The sequence below is a fragment of the Prenolepis imparis genome, unplaced genomic scaffold (genome assembly GCF_030444845.1).
Source record: "Prenolepis imparis isolate NDT839.2.m4 unplaced genomic scaffold, iyPreImpa1.0 SCAF_8, whole genome shotgun sequence".
NCBI classification, from domain to species: Eukaryota; Metazoa; Arthropoda; class Insecta; order Hymenoptera; family Formicidae; genus Prenolepis; species Prenolepis imparis.
In genome coordinates, this window is record NW_028141166.1 from 11,493,910 (window position 1) to 11,512,905 (window position 18,996).

Genomic DNA, 18,996 nt, shown 5'->3' on the forward strand with positions numbered 1-18,996 from the left:
TCATTGCCGGTCGATGTTCTCCAATACCCCCATAACTCCCTATAATAGGATAACATTGACTCTGATGCAATAATAGCTCGCGTTCAATCGACGGAGTTTTTATTAGACTGCGTTCATTCGTGTTTAAGAATTTAGATTCAATTACGGTAAAAGCGGTATCGCGCACTATACTTTCTATACGTTATATACGCGCGCACTAATCTTAAAATCGTATAAAACATTCAGAAGATCCATCGAGGAAATAGTCCGGGAAACGTAGTTCCGAAAGTCATTGAATTATGAAGCCAGGACAATGGATCGCAGGAGTGGGAGGAGAGAGAAGCGGCTGGGGTTTCCGCGCATCAGGTACGGGCCGGATGAGAGACGCGAAACTTGCAAATCAGTTCAAGAACGAGCATCCTGCATTCCCCGTTTTAACGCATGCCCGTCCTCTCGAGCTTGATCTCAAAAGAGAGCCGAGGGTTTATTAAATCGCTTCCAGGACACTCTCACGTTTCGCCGATCAGCTGTAACGATTTCTCTCCCGATTTCGCGACGAATCGATCTTGCGCCGAAGCTCTTGAACGGAATATCCAACGCGGGAGAAAACGGCAAGTTTTTCGTCGAATTTTCCACTTGAATTGGGATTCCGAGGGAGGAACGAAGGAGTTTCTGGGAAGACGAGTCCTCCCTTTCCGTTTAGATTCTCCGTTCGGCAATTTGAAAAAAACTTTCGTTCGGACTTTGTGATCTCTTTCCCGCTTTGCGTCGTTCTTGTGGTCGATCTTGAATTTCGGCACGTCGGTCATTTTGGGGCGCGCGATTTTCGCAGTTTCTGCAGAATTTCGTTGATACTCCAAGGGAAAGCGATTTGCACTTTAGAAATTGTGGTATGCATTCTATAGGGTTGGAGGATTGCCAATAATGTGAATCATGTCTGGAACAAGATTAATATACTTGCTAATTATTGATTTGTTTAAAAACGCATCGTTGCATATTTATTCATCCAACTAGCGTAAAATCTTATAAATACTTTGTAAGTGCTTTGTGCGCTGAAAATATTAATAGTTACAATGATATAATTATGATATATCGATGATTGATACATATTGGATTTACTTTCGCATCTATTTTCGTATTATTAATGTAGTTTATAACTCGCTTCTTTCTTTCTACTTATTACACTGTCAGTTTCAGAGCGAGCCCCTTTTATGGTTGTTTATCGTTTTTTCAACTTCCTTGCTATTATTTGCACAGCAATATGGCATTTAATCTCTTCTTCTCTACATCGTAATATTTACAAGTTCTGTACATTTCTCAGTTTCTCCAAAATTATATATATCAATGCTACAAATAGCACATTCTTGAATATTATACCTTGTTTATTTTTAATCAATAGCAATTAAATTTTATTTAGAATTTAATTTAAAAAATTACAATATAATTATAGTATAATTAACGTATAAGTAATGTGTACATACTTAATATATAAATAATGTAGTACAATAATGTCACTTAGAAAGATGGTTACTTTGAAATATTTTTTACACAATGTTTAATTTCTCACTATAATAATTAAGAAAGAAATGTCAAATTATCAACATGTTTTCATGCTTTCGAAAGAAATTGGGTGAATTTTTCGCGATGTTTATGTCAAATTTGAGGATTTCCAAATTCTTCTGCTTGCTTTTGTGCTTTCTTTGGTGTACCAAGATATCGCAAATTTTTCTTTCCGTTTTATTCCTAGCGACGCAGTCGACTGGGATAATTTTTTGCTTCCGAAGAAAATATTTCGAATTTCTCAGCTCGCAACGTGCTATTTTATTCTTATTCTTTCTCGATGTAAATTTTATATTATACCAAAGATTTTTCCTCATCTTGTCTTGAAAAGATGCTGCTTTGCTTGTTTTTCACAAAGCGACTGAAATTCCTCGTCAGGGAGAGGCTCCTTGTTATTCGATCTCTTTATCACAAATTCTTTGGCGATGTCGATCCTCCGTGGTTTCTTCGGCGTGAAATTCGCCTTGTCGAAAAAGACGTCTTTTAGTTAGAGAAATTCGTATATCGGTGGCGGTTTTCCACGGATCTGCATCTCTCGGTCGAAAGCGTCGCTAAATTCCTCTCGGAGTGAATCTGCGAAGAAATCCGTTCAATATCCATTGCGTGGCGTATGACCTGTTCCCTTCTATAATTTCTTTTCTACTCTTTCTTCTCGCAACTGAATCGAAAATTCCCTTTCGCGAGAATGCCTGTCCCGTAGAATCAATTCCCCGATGATGCTTTTCACGCCTTTGAACTCTCTATTTCACGATTCACTCGTTCCAATTTAGACTCAATGCTAAAAACTATCGATTCTTGAGATGCAGTAATTTTGCGATAATTTTTAAGATTTAGCCTTTAAATGCTCAGAGCGTTTCCGATGAAGTTCATAGCAAGATCATAGAATTTTTAGCGTGACAAAGAATAAAATTCTCTCAGAAACATTTTGCTATTTACTCCTGGATTTTTTCCTCTTTGAAAATAGATAAAAATAATTGTGCAATATTTTGAAGCGTGATAGTTTTTTATTTGTCTAATATCGAGTAACGGTTTACATGTTGTCTTGCGGAAACGCGAAAATTTTTTTAATTTTCGTAACGCGCGTCAAATATTAGTTTTGGTCGTGTTTGGTTTTCATATAAAAAATGGAACGAAAAATTCGGATGATACGTTATTATTATCGCTTCTGTTCGATATTTTCTAAATATTTATTCTGGTATTCAGTATTTTTAGCGATTTCCTGTACAATTTATCAGTATCATTTAAATCAATGTCATTGAGTCTCTGTTTTGCATAAAATGTAATTTTTACAAATGGAAAATACGAAAAGTACATTTATAATGGCTATAATAATAATGGCTAAAAATAAAATATTGTTAATTATTAATTATGTCTGATAGAAAAATACAAATTACGTGGCAAATATATTAAATTGTCAATTATTTTAACGCACGCTCACCGAATTAGTTCACGCGTGAAGGCAAGGATAACAAGATATATTTTTGCGCAAGGCAAAACGGATCCCGACGATGATTCTGAAAATCCTTGGTCGGGGCGTCACTTTTCGTGCCGGAAGGTTGATCCTTTGCGGTCAACTCAAGCGTATATTTTCCAGCTCTGGCGCGAAATATAACAAGAAAACAGAGCGCTCGTATATGGCACGTTGCTTATTTTCAGCCGGTTTGCTAACTGCTTTTTCCTATAATAGGATCAGCGTTTGCTTGCGCGATTTAATTTAACGCAAAACCGCTGTTCGGAATAACAGTTTGACTAGCAAGTTTTTGTCCAACAAAAAGGATTGAAGTGAAAACGGCAAAGAGAAGAAATGATAGGATTTGCGCAATACAATCGATCCCATTCAATTACGAGACAGCCACGGTAGCGAGCAAGCTTATACGGGAAGAAATCGATGTAATTGCACTCATCCTTGGTGCTGGATTACGCCGAAAATTGGATTCTTTGCCGCTGCAAATCCTTTAACAGCTCCCACGACTTTGTCGCTTAGTTCACCGCACCTTTAATCATCCGTTTTCGTGTTGCCTTTGAACTTTTGTCAAATTTAATTAACAACACCCTCGTAAAATTAACACGTAAAACGCTTTACCCGTTTAATTTTAATTATAGAAAATTGAATTTATTGAAAATTAATACAATAATTAATTGCATATAAACATTTTTATTGTTATAGTACCTCAAATATACATATAATAATTATTATATGAAATGCTTGATATTTTTATTTGAATTTATATTTTATATTATAATACAATAATATTATATTACGATTATAATATTATATTACAATTTTATATTACAATAATATTCTGTATATACTGTTTTTAATATAGATATAACCATTTTCTTATATAATATGTTTAATAAAAAATTTCTAATATTTTTTAATGAAAACATAATATGAAACTATTATCCGCAAGTACACATACATACACATACACACACACATATACACACACATATATATATACTTTAAATTGAAAAATTTTTGAAGAAAGGAGCTGATAAAAAAATAATTAAAAATATAATTCATAAATTCCGATATAAGAAAACTATCAAAAATTCGAATTTTAACATGAAGTCTTTAAAAACGCATTGACATTTTTTGAAATTTTATTGCAACGATTTGCATAATTGAAGTTGACGATATTAGCAATTTTTTATTTCTGCATGTGTCACAATCGATGGCAATTCAATGCTAATTAATCGATGCTTAATCTCGACATCAAGTTATGAATAGAGTATGAATTTTTTTATCTCATCGATATATAGCCACGAATCGTATTTACATCGAGGCTGAGCGATGATACGTGAATGCTCTTCAACATCAAACACAGACAAGGCTGGGACACTCTAATGAAGCGTTCTGTAGGTTCGAGTGTCCCGCCATATGTTGCTTCTACATTGCGAGCACGCACACTTTGTATTGGTTGAGATTGAAGGCGATCGGCTGCTTCTTTAATCATTGTAAATACCGTTTCTGCACGTTAAATAATCTATCGATCTTTCTACCACAACTGACGCGAACACAAGAGATCGGTTCATCACCGAAATCTGTCTCTCATCAGGGCGTGAATTGCGCATATTCTTATGTTTGCACGAGAATGCACACGTGACGTATCAACTTGCACATGACATAAGAAGAAGGACTTCTCGATCGATGATCTCGAGTCGAGCTTCTCGAGTTCCTTTGATTCCTCGATCTCGCGAAAGAGAATGCTGTGTCCGTAACGCGCAGAAAAACAAGAGAAAATTGATAATAAGAAACAAAGAATGAAAAAGAGACAAAATAATACAGACGTCAAGAGGATGAGACGAGACGAGAGCAACACAGGGACGAAGTATAAGAAAGATACATATAAGGACCGAGTGAGATATCGTAAGATCGGGAAGATGTTGTCGACTGATCGCGAGAGCGAATCTCTCTTTCTGTCTTCCAGGCGCGGCGGAGACAGACGCGGTACAGGCACTCTTGGCTCGCTATCTTCAGCGTCGCCTTCAGGGCTCTCAGCTGTCGACGCCGCCGCCGCCGTCGGTCCTCTTCAGTAACGATCATCGGGCCCGGGTCCGACAGGCCATCCAGCAGAGGAGCCTGACCGGCAATGCTCTGTCGCGAAATGTCAGCGACAAGGACGGGGATCGGAACCCCGTCCCTGAGGATTACGACGATTACGAAGATGACCTTGTGGGCTACGAGGACAGCGAGAGGAGCAGAACCAGATTCGATCTTCTGGCTGGTAAATCGCCACTCACCTTGAAACCAATAACATTATTATTCTGTTTGATTCATTTCCGTGAGACACGTTAATTAACGATTGGTGTTTCTCTGCTTCGTTTTTTTTTTTTTTTTTTTTACATGGCAAACGAGAATCCATTTTTATGTGGGTGGGAAAGAGAAAGAGGGAGAGAGAGAGAAAAAGAAATATGGAATGCCTTTAAACTGATATGGTCATATAGACTGTGTTTCGTCTAGATTTTGACTACGGTAGAAAAATAAAAAAATACAACATTAGTATATAGAAAGAAATTTTATAAATGGTAATAGTTGTTGGAGTAAATAATCACACGCTATAAAAGAGATATTAAAATATCTTAAAACAATGTTTACAATGAGCAACAATAATGCAATTTTGATTATAGTTTTTGAAACTGCAGTTTTTCCAATATTTTACCTGATAGTTTAATGAAAGATTTTAATATGTATAATTAATTCTCGCAATATAACTCGTTATGTGAATTATAAGGAAACGCATCGAAGATTTTACACGTGCAAATTTTCGCTATGTGATTTTGATTCCATCAATGGAGCAAAATTCTTGTCAGTCGACTGTAATGCAGTGACATGGGTTTATGGAAGCATGCATTGACGTCACGATGCCCCGCTTCTGTTTCGAGCTTGAATCGCGTTGAACCGTGGTAAATCGTTCAGGATCGAGCATAGAACTGCATTAACGGCATGTTCTAGAACGCAAATGGTGCCACGACACGATTTTACTATCACCAACACCATTTATCGATTTTGACGATTTAACATAATTCTTATGTAATACCGGAACTCGTATGTAAACCTATAGTAATTTTTTTATTTTAAGCTGATAAATATATTAGAATATCATTATAATATAGATGATTATTGAAGAGCACAGATAAAAAGCAAACAACTAAAATAACTGTGCGTATACACTATAGAATTGAGACTAAATTTATTTGTATTTTTATTGTATGTCGCGAATAGTGATTTATAATATACTTTTATGAATCCCCGCCATTCAGTGAGAAAATATGTTTCTGACATATAAGAAGATAACATTATTATGAAACATAATGGAACATTTGAAAGCTAGAAACAATATTTATCCCGATATCTGTTTGGAATTGTTAGGTAAAGGAATACGGAGAGCTGGAAAATCCGGGTAAAATACGAGAAATAAGCAATACAGACAGAATGGCGATGAAAGTTTGGCAGAAACGTAAAATTGAATAGAATCGACATAGAGCTTTACGTTGTCCGATTTTCTGTTTCAAAGCTTTGACGCAGCTTTCGCAACCGCGAAGTACGAATGGATTTTTTGATCCTAGTAATATTTACTTTAGCAATTCGTTTCGCAAGGGATTGTATAATATTTTAATTTATTGTATCCAGAAAAAAATATATTTTAAATAATTCCAGTATTTTTCTGAAATTTTATATATGTATATGTATATACTTGTTCATTCGATATTAAAAGTCAGTGACAAATACCAATTCATACATTTTTGACAATTTATCGATATTGAATTATATAGTGCATATTTCGAGGATTTACTTAATCTGAAAAATTTACTTGATTTTAAAGAATACGAAATTATAGTATAGTATTATATGAAAAAAATATGTTATTATATAAATAGTTTTGCAGCAAATTTAATTCAAAAGGGCATATCATAGAGTGGTGCGAGAGAAATAAATTTATATGATTTAAATTAAAGTGATTTTTATTTTTAATAAGTTATGATATATAAATTTTTAATATAACGCGAATATGTTGCAACACATTATTAATTATTATATTTAAAGCACATTTAATTTAATTTTCATTAACATGCAGAAAAACGACCGAGAACATGATTCGATACTACGTCTTCAATAAAGAAATTTAACTTGATTATTACTATTTTAGTTTAAAAGTATGTATTGTGAATTTCGGTAAATAGAAACTTTGTTCCAGAATAACGAAAACTTTGAGATTCAATAGAATATATATGGTGATTGAAAAGTTAACTCAATAAAATCAATTTCCGAAGATTTTTCTGAAAAGTATATGTATATGTAACTTTGTTATAATTTCGATAATTTCGATAAAATTAACAATAATATAATAATAATTGAAGATCAATCTATGAATATAACATCTAATCAATGCATTCGATGTTTTTCCTGCTTGTTTTGCTTATTTGAAAATGTCGACAAATTGACATGCAAAATATATGGTGTTTGTTACTGAGTGCAGGCAAACAACTGTCACTCGCGAATAGTTGGAGAGATGCGCGACATAATGGGGACAGTGTGGAGTAAAACCGAAATTATCGGCACTTTCCGCATATTGTGTCAATATTTTTCCTTTTCGTCTACTTGTCTCTTTTTTCTTTTTGTTGCCAAGTGATTTCACGAACGCAATTTCTTTTTTACCGTACGACGATTTAACTCCGTGAACTCGATATTCCATCGACCGCGCTGTCGTGGATTTAATTGAGCACAAGGGGTTTCGATATTCGTCGAATGCAATATGCAATCGAGCGACCTATCCAATCAAATCCTCGTATGCTATCGACTGCACTCCGACACGGCGACAGACTCTTGATAAGTTTTATCCGTTGCTTGTCCATTCTTGCGTTGTGATTTCTTCTCGTGTTGTTGTCTTGAATTTAATCAAACATATGTTTTCCAAATTTCATATATCTTTATCTAAAATTTTAGTTTGCGATATAAATATATTTTGCAATAAAATCACAATTAAATATTGTGTATGTCATATATTAATATCATGTATTAAATAATAATTAAATCAATAAATCAATCTCTTATAAACATGACAGCAAAGAAAACTTTGTGCACATAAATATTTATTAAATTAATTTTATAAATATGATATTTTTTTGTCGAATCTAATGATTTCAAGGCGTAAACATCTCTAATGTGTCTAAAGGCTATTATCAACATCCACAAGCTATCGACTTTACGCACCATTTGGTTTGCCGAATGGACCCCGTTTAAAATTTAAACTTGCATTCTCGATCCTTTTTCATGTTTATCGTTCTTGCTGTACCCTTCGTCGCCGTTCTTTTCTCTTTTAATCGACACCAGAACGGAAACAAATACGAAGTATGTTTGCCAATTTTAGGTTTGCAGTTTAGGCAGAAAGAGAGAGTACAAAAAATGTATATGCTGGCATGCAAAATTGATGAAACGATAGAAAAATAAATAAAAACAGCATCGAAGAAAAATGTGATAAACGAAACATAATGTGTATAAAAATTTATTTGTATATTTTCTATTTTTTTTTCAATTTAATATATATTTCTGCAGAATAAAAATTATGTGGAACTGAGTATTCACATGCAGATTTAATTATTTGTTAAAATTTAATTAAAAAATCTAAACATTGATGACTGAAAAAATTAAATAATCGTTAAAAATAAATTGGAATTTCAAGCTTGAAAATGCTTAAAATCACGTTAACATTTGCCATCAGCGTGATCAACAAGCTTAAGACAATGCTGTCGATATTTCAAGCACAAAGCTTGGAAGGTGTGCTTTTATATGCACGCAACTCGAGAAGGATATCGCACGTTTGTTTCTCAATATACAAGATGTCAGAAACACGAAGACCTGTTTTGCGAAGGGTTTTCGTTTATTTTATTTCTCACACGATTATTTCTGCGATCCGACGATGCTCTTGAAAAGGAAACGAGAGAACGAGAGCAGGAGACGAATCGAGAAGAGAGATGAAAGGAATTGTCGACGGTGCTTAAGATATCAGTGCGATGGACCGCGTTGTCTCTCAAAAGGGAACGTTTGCGCAGAGGTCATGTAAATATCCCCGAACGTCCGCCGTGGAACAGCTTGACAAAGACAAATAATACGCGACGTTCGCAGGTGCATCCCATTCATGCAAATTTTTATGAAATTTTCATGAAGCGGACTCGTTGCAACGCGCAAAGAGCGCGGTGTCGAGTAAGGCTTGTTCTTCAAGTACCGAAGTATGCTGTACTAATCTGATGCCGCTTAAATGGTTACACACAATTGCAAACGCCATCTGAAGCATTTTCGAAAATGCCATTTATCTCTGTCATAGGGTTTACTGACACTATATACGGGCGCGTGTTTGTTGTTACGAGATATCCACAATAATCAAGATCGACGATTTACTATCCTATATTTTGCGAATAAATAAAGAATAGCAGAATCAGTAAAATATATATACATTGAGATACATGCATTTAACGTAAAAATCACACATTATATTGTCAATAAGAAGATATTACAACTGGATACATGTCTCACTAGAGCTAATAAATATCTGGAGTAATTGATTTTTTTAGCAAGATATAATATAAACTTTTCAGAATTCTCTATATTGAACTGTATTACATAATGTTTTTAATTAAAGAGATAATAAATTTTCGAGAAGACAAAAAGTAATAATAGTGCATTAAAAATCTATTAAAAGAAATATATGTATTTTTTCTATCAATCATAATTACTTAATAAATTAAATAAGACATCTTTTCATTTTTCAACATAATATATATTCTCTTGAATTTCTTAGAGTTAAAAAATTACGTTCGCATCTAAGAAATAGAATTAAAAATAAATTATATAATTATCTTGAACTAAATAGACAATGAGAGATAGACAGAGGGAGAGAACATCTTTCAATTGCGAAAGTGAGCAATACATCATTCTATTGTTGTGCGTGCGAACCGGTGCGAACAATCTCGTCAACGGTCAGGGCAGGGCGCGTTTCGTTATCTGAATTTTTCCGGAAGTCCAGACAGGTCAATTCGTCGCCCATATAAAACGTTGAGCGTTGTACTACATTTGCGTGGCGCAAACAAACGCGACGAGGATCGGCGAGGAGAGGAATCGCGAAAGCGAAATTGCGAGAGCGAGAATGCGAGCACGCTCGCTCGCGCGCTCGTTTCGATATTTGTCCGACAATTGTCTACTCCCACGTTATTGTTCCGTCGACGCAACGCCGACAGAAATTATCAAGTCTTTTGAATAACGTACAGCAATCGATATCGCCATCGCGCATCGTGCTTTTGTCGCGCGTCCATGAAAGCGATCACAGTGCATTAAATTAAAGCCGTGCGTTGTGTAGTATAGATAGAACCAATCCTTAAAGCTTACAGAATATGTTCGGAGCAGATGCGCGCTAATTGCGGTTCCATTTGTACAACTAATCCTTTATTTCTACTTAGTTGTACGAAAAATGGAAAAAATTAAGAAGGAAATTATGTGTATGCAATATCGGAAATATGTATATGTATGTATTACAATATGAATTTATAAATCCCAAATCATCAAAAAATCAAAAAAGATCTTATATTTAATTTCTTTCTTATTTCTACATTTTTCTATTTCTATATATTTAGAATTCAGTTAATATAAAAAACAATCGAAAACTACAATTTCCGATATTTCTTATATATTCTTATATATATTCAAAATTAAAATGCATATCTTGAAGCGATTTCTTCCTTTTACAATCTTAAATTATATTATTGCTTTGCGTTGGAGAGGGCAGAATGAATATTACATTGAAATTTAATTTTAAAGATTAAATATTTAATTTTATATTATTTAATGGCTTTCAATTTACTTTATCTTTCTTTTACACAATAATTATTTTCTAGATAAATAAATTACCGAGCATTGTATAATGTTGAAACATTCCGGCAAATTATGTCATGAAAGACGATGAATTATAAAATTATTTTTTCATTAAGTATTTCGCGCAGAAAGCTTATTTTAGTAGATATTTTTTATCAAAAAATAATCACGAAACTTTGTTTATAATATTAATTATTAAATAATCTAATAAATAAAGTTGTATAAATTACGCTATAAATATTACGAATTTTCTATTACGAGTGTAGCGTTGTGTGTAAAATTGTGAGAGAAATCGGAGTCAAATAAATTTAAATGAAGAGCGAGGAACGAAATTAATTTAACTCCTAAAATGTTTTTTTTTTTACAATTGCATCGTAAATTATATACATGGCTGGCGCAAAATATGTTCTTTCAATATTCATTCTATGCACACGCGTACGTCGAGGTTCAATATTTATTTGATATACTGTAAAGAAAACAAGATGTGTATCCAATCGCAAAAACGGAAATAATTTGCAAGTGGAGATTGTTTTGTGCAGCATATTTTCGTCTTTTAATTCTTTATATGTTTTTACTGTTTTTTATTTCCTTGCTGTCAAGAAGAACGATCAGAAAAAATAGGGTGTAACGCTTTCACGATGTAATTATGCATCGTTTTAAGCTTTTATATTTTTTATTTTGCTTCTTGTAAACTCTTTAGATCGTAGAAGGAGCACGTCGTCGGACGCACGTGTAAAACAACTTGCGACATGTTAGAGTAAAGGTAGCCTCGTTAATATCGTAACAAGAAAATAGTGAAGGATATTCTTGAATTAGCAACATGTAATTTTCTCTGTACTTTGTCATTACGCCACGCTATTAAACTTCATTATGTGCAAAGATTATGAATTTTAATCATAATTTTCGTCACGTATTCGGAAAATAGTTGTTGTATCTTCTTCGTAACATTACGCCTGTGTTGATAGTAATTAAAGGCTAAATATTGATGGACGTAATTTGCTATTCTTCGGCATTTGCTTATCAACGTGTTCAATATTTAACATTTACATTTTACATAATACAAGATAGAATTTCGCAATAAGATTTAATTTTTTTTCTTATAATTAAAACATTATATGTATACTTAATGCTAATATGTATACATTTAATCTTTTTTCTTAAAATGTTTTAAAAATAATAGAAGTTGTTTTAAATAGAAAAAAAAAATTATTAAATTGTAAACCTTGCAAAAATTATATTTGTGTGTTATATAAAATTATAATAACAATTTCACTGGAAATGTTAAATATTGAAACAAATTTACTGTAAAAGTGTTTTATGTGTAACGACAGAAGTACATCTAGACATCTCTATCTTCTCTTTTTTGATGCAATATTTCATTATTAATAAAAATTACATAAACTTAAGATTGAATATTTTTTAAAATTTTTTGTAAATTAAACATATTACATGCAGCAATATTTTAAAAATATTGAACATACGGATTTTCTACATTAAGGTTAAGTTAAAGTGTATTTCTCTCTTAGAGACCTAACAATGATTAAGCTCGACACCATTTACCGCAAAATTCTATGACATAGTTCATAGTTTATAGGAACATGACATAGTTTCACGAGAGCTTATCCGTGGCTCACGCGCCAATGTTTAAACGAACTTTAATTCGGTAAACGACGTGCACTTTCATCCTATACGACTACTACTACTTTCCCTATTTGAGACTTCTGTTTGACTTGACTATCCACAAAGTCGCGTTCGCCCGTATATCGGTCGCTTATTTCTTGGTTGCTAATTTACAGAGAGTGTCATGTGTTTACACGGCTATTAGCATATTAGAAATCGCTCGGCTACGTGTCGAGAAGTTTATGTAAACCGACAACGAGCACCTCACGCAATTACTGTATTTCGTTTTACGGCGGCGCAATTTGCATTCGATTTTACGACAGCGAGCTCGCATGTTTCCTACAAATTCGTAGAGGGTAAATATTTAAAACGCAGCACGGAGAGCGCCGCTTTCGAATTGTTTTGCTAATGCGGTTTATTCTTGGTTAATTATAAGTTCGTGAGAGTGTATGTATGTGCGTGTTGTGAGAATATACGCATCATATATAGAGAGAGAAATATATCAAAATATTGCATAACGGTACATCTATTGAATGGGTGTTGGAAATTTCTAACTTTTTATTAATTCTAATTAAATTGAAATAAGTTAAATTATTCTTTAGCCTGGCAATTTTAGTTTTAAGGAATTTTTTTTAATTTTCACAAATTTTTTTGAATAAAAGATTTTTGCATAACAAATAAATTTTTTCAATTTTTTTTATTTTTAAGAATTTAAAACTTAATATGCACATGAAATTGTTGTACATAAAATTATTTTATGAGTCTATAAATTTATAAATGTTTTTATTCAATATTTCCTGATGTTAAATATTGCAAAACTCTTGAATTGACAGATTCAAACTAAAGATTACAGATTTATCTAAAAATCTTTAAAATTTTAAGAGTTTCTATATTTAGAAATTCATTTGGAAATGCCATTTTAGGTAATAAAGCATTTGCAAATTAACTTTCTTGCAATGTATGCACAGCAAAATTTATCTTATATAATTCACGATTTAAAAAAGTAGAATTAAATAACAATTAAATATTTCTCTTACATTAATATTAATAGCATATTATGCTAAGCTTATGCAAATAAACTAATATGTATGTTAAGTAATAGAGAAGAGTCGAAGGAGAATCGTATCGCTTTCTTTTCCGGAAATTTAGTGGACACGAACAATAAACACACACACATACACACAAGGCTGTGTTTATCTTTCTCTCTTACACCCCTTGCGTTACGCGGGCACGCACGCAGTAAAATAGATTTGTAATCAAACCATTTCACTTTGCAAATAGAATTTCGATTCTGCAAACATCTTTCACTACTACGTTCACACTTCGACGAGCAACCAAAGCTGCAATCAAGACGATATCAAGTTAAATTGACTTTCACTTCCACCTGATTCCCCTCTTCGGCAAAGATCGAATTGAATTGACATCTCTGTAAAATATGACTAACGATAGGATTAACATGAAAAGCTTCAATATTGAAGAAAACTAATTTACAAAATTAATTTAGAAAATTAATTTACAAGATATATAAATAAAAATATGATATATAATTACAAGTTACATTGTATAATTCACAATATGTTTAAATAATATATATACATGTTTTAAAATAAAGATTAAACAAAACTTTAGAAATATATAACACTTGCATAAACAACTGCAAAATATAATGTTGAAACAAAATAAATAAAATCATATTGTTTACAAAATAGGAATGCGTTGAAAGATGGAAATTAGCTGAAAAATAGGCGATATTCGACACTTGCAGTTTTCTGGTGGTAGCCGTTTGTTTCGTAACAGTAGCTATTTCGAACTTTTAATCAGTTTTATACTATTTGCCGAAATAGAAGTTCGTTCATATAAACACTAATTAATCAAGTTAGACAGCTGCGTAGTTTTGCGTGATTCGCAGTTTGTAACAGAATATGCATTTGCGTTATTGAATAACTGCAGATACGAGTAATAGCACAAAGGCTTGTATGAATCTCTAAGCGTTTTTTTTTTGTTTCTTGTGTATCTTAAAATGTAATCCGCAAAATAAATTTTTTCAAGTTTCGGATATGTATCATTTGAAATTTTGGAAACAATTAAGATTACAAGATAGTATGTGTTTATAGCAAGATTTTTACCGAATTTTTCATATATAATGGATAAAATATTTTATTAAAGTAACAGAACAATTAATTATGAGACAAAATAATGGCATATCTCTCCTTTTTCTCTCTTTACTGACAGTTAGTACTATTCTAATATTGGACATTATGACATTAAAAATGTTGAAAGTAAATCTCAGGTATAAAAAATGTATAAAAATGATTTTGTGAAGATCCGCTTTCGGACATCAATAATAGGGGTAATCTAACTTAATTAAGCGGGTGGAGACAGGATTTACGAGGAGATCCAACAGCGTATTAGACGATATAACTTACAACTTGTCGCATTAACTAGCATGCCTTCAGCCACGAGTCCGATTTCGCCGTCGACAGTATGGCAAAATGGAGACAGGAGAACTCGGAGCCTGGTCTTAATTACGCTTCTTGCGCGAATACGCCAAGTATCTCTAGTTGCACACACACATACACATACATACACACACTTTTACCCTTGCCGTCTTCTACACAACATAATGCGACTGTTATATAGTCTACTCGACGAAAGCATCGTGAGGAGTGCTCGTCGACGATAATCTACCATGAATGTCGACACACGTAGGGGCTCGCGGAACTCACATTAGCATTCTGATCTCAGGCCGACTGGTCCTTGTTAAGAGTCCTTCCTGTAAATTGTCTCAAGGCATATGTCAAGGAAATAATTAATGTTAAAATTGGCCAGGCCAATTAAAATTAAAATTTATTCGATCAATCGTATCTATATTTAAGAAAATGGCGAAGAAACGTAAGTTTCAAAAGTGCCGGCAATAATTATCATATATTGAAGAATCTGAATTATATTTTGGTTATATTTAAAAAAAGATTGCTTTTTATACGCGTCATTTACGATATGTTTTACATCGATTCTTCCTCGCGAGTGATTCTTATTTTTACCTACCATGACGAAAAATATGCTTGTTTGCTTTCTTCGCCTTCCTCTTCCTCTTGGCAAAGTAAAATACCGGGGAAATTGCTGGTACGTCGGTAGTTAACGGCAGTCGCGCGAGCCATTATTACATACTCGTCAAGGCAATGCACCGTGAGCGCTTTCAGGCACGACTTCCAAGTTGAAGATCTGGCCGAGGCCTGATAAGCGCACGGAGACAAAACGGGGCATTATTATACGCGATCGTTTCCGGCTGTGTGACTCGAAGGCCCGCCTAAGTGCGATCAAGTCTTCCCGATCAAGGATCCCAGTCGGCTCGCTTTCCCATTCAGCCTGTTCGCTGGAAGGGTAGGAATTATCCTCGCTTTGTATGCGAGCAAGATGCCTGTCGGGGATACTTCGCGCCATCCCCCCGATCCAAACACCTATGAACCAACCGTGGCGCTGCGGCGGAGTGTGTAATCGATTTAATACCGTCACCGAAATTCGATCAATCCACCGATTAACGAGGGATTTCGGTGTAAATCGTTCAGGCGATTCCCGATTTATCGCGAGCGATTTTGCACGCCGGCGTGGTAAATTAAAAAATTGCCTCATAAATAAATTGGATTGACTCTCTAAAGACACCGTACATGAATTGATTACAATTATATTGTAAATTATACGAACGCATAGCGTGCAACGTACGAAAGCAAGTAGCACAATTCATAAAATATAAACATTTCATATTTTATTGAATAATTAAGATTATGCAAACGCCATATTATCCAAATATATTGCAAATTCTATAGATTGATCTTGCCATTATTAATTACGGTAGTTTAAACAAAATCGAAATATTAATATCAGAATACTATGTAGATTATTTCTCGAATAATGACGTGCTTTGAATTATAAATTTTAATTATAAAACAGTATTATATATGTGTATAACCGCATTGTTGTTGAAAGATTTTCATTTATTGTAAAAGTGACAATTGGCATATAACTATATAAAAATTACATCGATTTAAGAATATGTAAGAGAGATATATTATTATACATTTTCACGCAAGAATAATTTTTCTCGATATTTTTCATGTAAATTATAACGCACTTTTTTCACGAAATAAACAATGGGTAAAACGGCAAAGGATCGGAATTAAATTGTAGACACGAAACAGTGCAGTGAACCATATAATCGATTTAATTTGAAGAATATTTTGTCAGCTATTCAATCAATTTATTCACAGATAAAGTTTAATTGTTTACGCATTTCATCGTCGAGTAAGCTTTGTTTAATTAAATAGATTAATTTTTGTTTACGCATTGAAATCTCGAGTAAATAAATCTCTCGATTTATTTCTCTTTCGTAATCGCGTGATGTAACACAAAGATACATAAAACATATTTTGATGTTGAAAAAAATTAAGTCTTTGTAAATATATTTTTTGTGGCAAAATCCATTGTGCAAATATTATGTATGCAGATTATTAATATGTACAAATAATTAATTATTACTTAAAATTGATTTCCATTTTTATACGCTTAGATAGAGCGTATTGATATTGCAGAATAAATCGATTTAATGAATATTTTCAAAACGCTTAAACATCGAATTTTCTATGATAGCTACGTATGCGCCCACGAATAACATCGACAGTTTATATAAAGCGAATCTTAACTGTAACTGATCGACTATCGATCGTAATAAATCGAGAGAAATGTATCGTGAAATAAATCCAGTTTATTTTACCAAGGCCGGTTCGAATGATGGAGAAAGTAGCATAACATCGTCTTATTAAATAGAAAATTATTTCTAATATCTCTCGATTTTTTGGGTATATAAATTAATAATAATTTAGAATGTATAATTGTATCTATTTATAAAAATATCTTTTATAGCTATACAATATAATCTATTCTATAATCAGCTTCATCACATTTTTTAGATACTCTCTTTTGTTATTCACACTTTAAATATTCAACTTGATTTTTAGATTTTAGATATTATTAAAATTCGGAGGATGGGTTCTTTTATATATATATGTATAAAACTTTATAAATTTTATAGTTTTAAAATATTTTAATATTTAAAATATACATATACATTTAGCGTATTTTTTGATATTAAAGTATCGTCAGTGCAACAGTGGGATAAATAGATGAGAAAAATATAATTTTACTATGAAATAAATTATTAGCTACTTTCTGAAATAATGGAAGCATACATTGGTCTGCATAATTTAATTACGTGGCGTGTATCAATTTTCAGTTTAATAAGCAAGATAAGTCGCATGGAGGCTTTCAAAGGCTTTTGCTTACCATAGACGACAGGTAATTAGCAAATCCAATAGCGTGGTTTCTCTCTCGAAAATGCCGATAATGCTGAGCATCATCGTTCTCATACTGAAAATGGTACAAGGACTGATTTTCGATTTTATATCATTCGGTGCGATCGTTAGAAAGCCGGTGTTTTGAACGCAAGAGGACAGCTTGCAGATGACAATCTTGCCTTACGGACAAATTACTGCTTTCTCAAATTAATTTCAAATATTATTTTGCGCTAATTAGTCGAATTTCTAGTAAAGAAATAATAGCCAAAAGCAATTAAAATTTTTTTAGTTTAGGTTGTCGAAATAGAAATATTTATAACATTGGTAATTCAGTTATTTATAAGTACAAATTAAATTGGAAAACTAGAGTAAGTTATAATATTGTTATAAAAGTATTTTTATCTAAATTTTCTTTAATTTTTTAGAAATTAATTCTTTTTTAATATGATATCTTTATAAATTAATTATGAAACAAGAAGCTTTTGAATTTATAAAACGAATTTATTATTTAAAAATTTGTGGTTTTTCGTTAAAAGTCCAATTTCATTAAATATAAATGAAAAAAATGTAATTTATTTATACTGACTGAATAATTTTCACGCGGGAGCGTAATACATTGTTATTCTTTTTCTTTTCGTTCGCTGTTACTTTGCTTTTAATACGTATATGTATACATGCATGCATATACAAAATAATCCGTTTCAATTTTTTATAGAATTCTGTAATAAAAAATTGATCGCACTCTTAGGTCCGTTTCGAGGCAATCGGCGTTAAAACTTAAATACCTAGCGTCGTGCCTTTCTAACTAAGCGTGACCCTGGTTACGAAACGATACTCCGTGGAATCTTAACTTTCATTTTCTACAGCTGTACCTCTTTACCTCGCATAAAGACATGCCGCGCCGCATGCTTCTGCACGTGACGCGTGCACGCGGTCCTGGCAAGTGCATAAGTCTGCAATTGCTGCGACTGGCGCATAACTAAGAGCTTGTTTACGCGACGAACTCGCATTTACGGTCGACATTGCACCGCAATAGTCTTGAATTCTTCGAGTGTAAGTTTCCTAATAAAGCAGAATATTTTTGCCGCTTCAATTTTCTACAATTGTTTTTTTTATATA

General features: G+C 32.9%; 1 protein-coding gene across 6 annotated transcripts in view; it reads left to right on the forward strand.

Moving 5' to 3' along the window:
• Positions 1–18,996, forward strand: part of LOC145939409 (uncharacterized) — a 94,531-nt gene that overhangs the window by 47,686 nt on the left and 27,849 nt on the right. For all 6 annotated transcript variants that reach the window (XM_083043696.1, XM_083043691.1, XM_083043693.1 and 3 more), the window contains one exon: positions 4,974–5,270. In XM_083043696.1, coding sequence (XP_082899822.1) covers positions 4,974–5,270 — 297 coding nt within the window. The remainder of the gene's footprint in view (positions 1–4,973; positions 5,271–18,996) is intronic.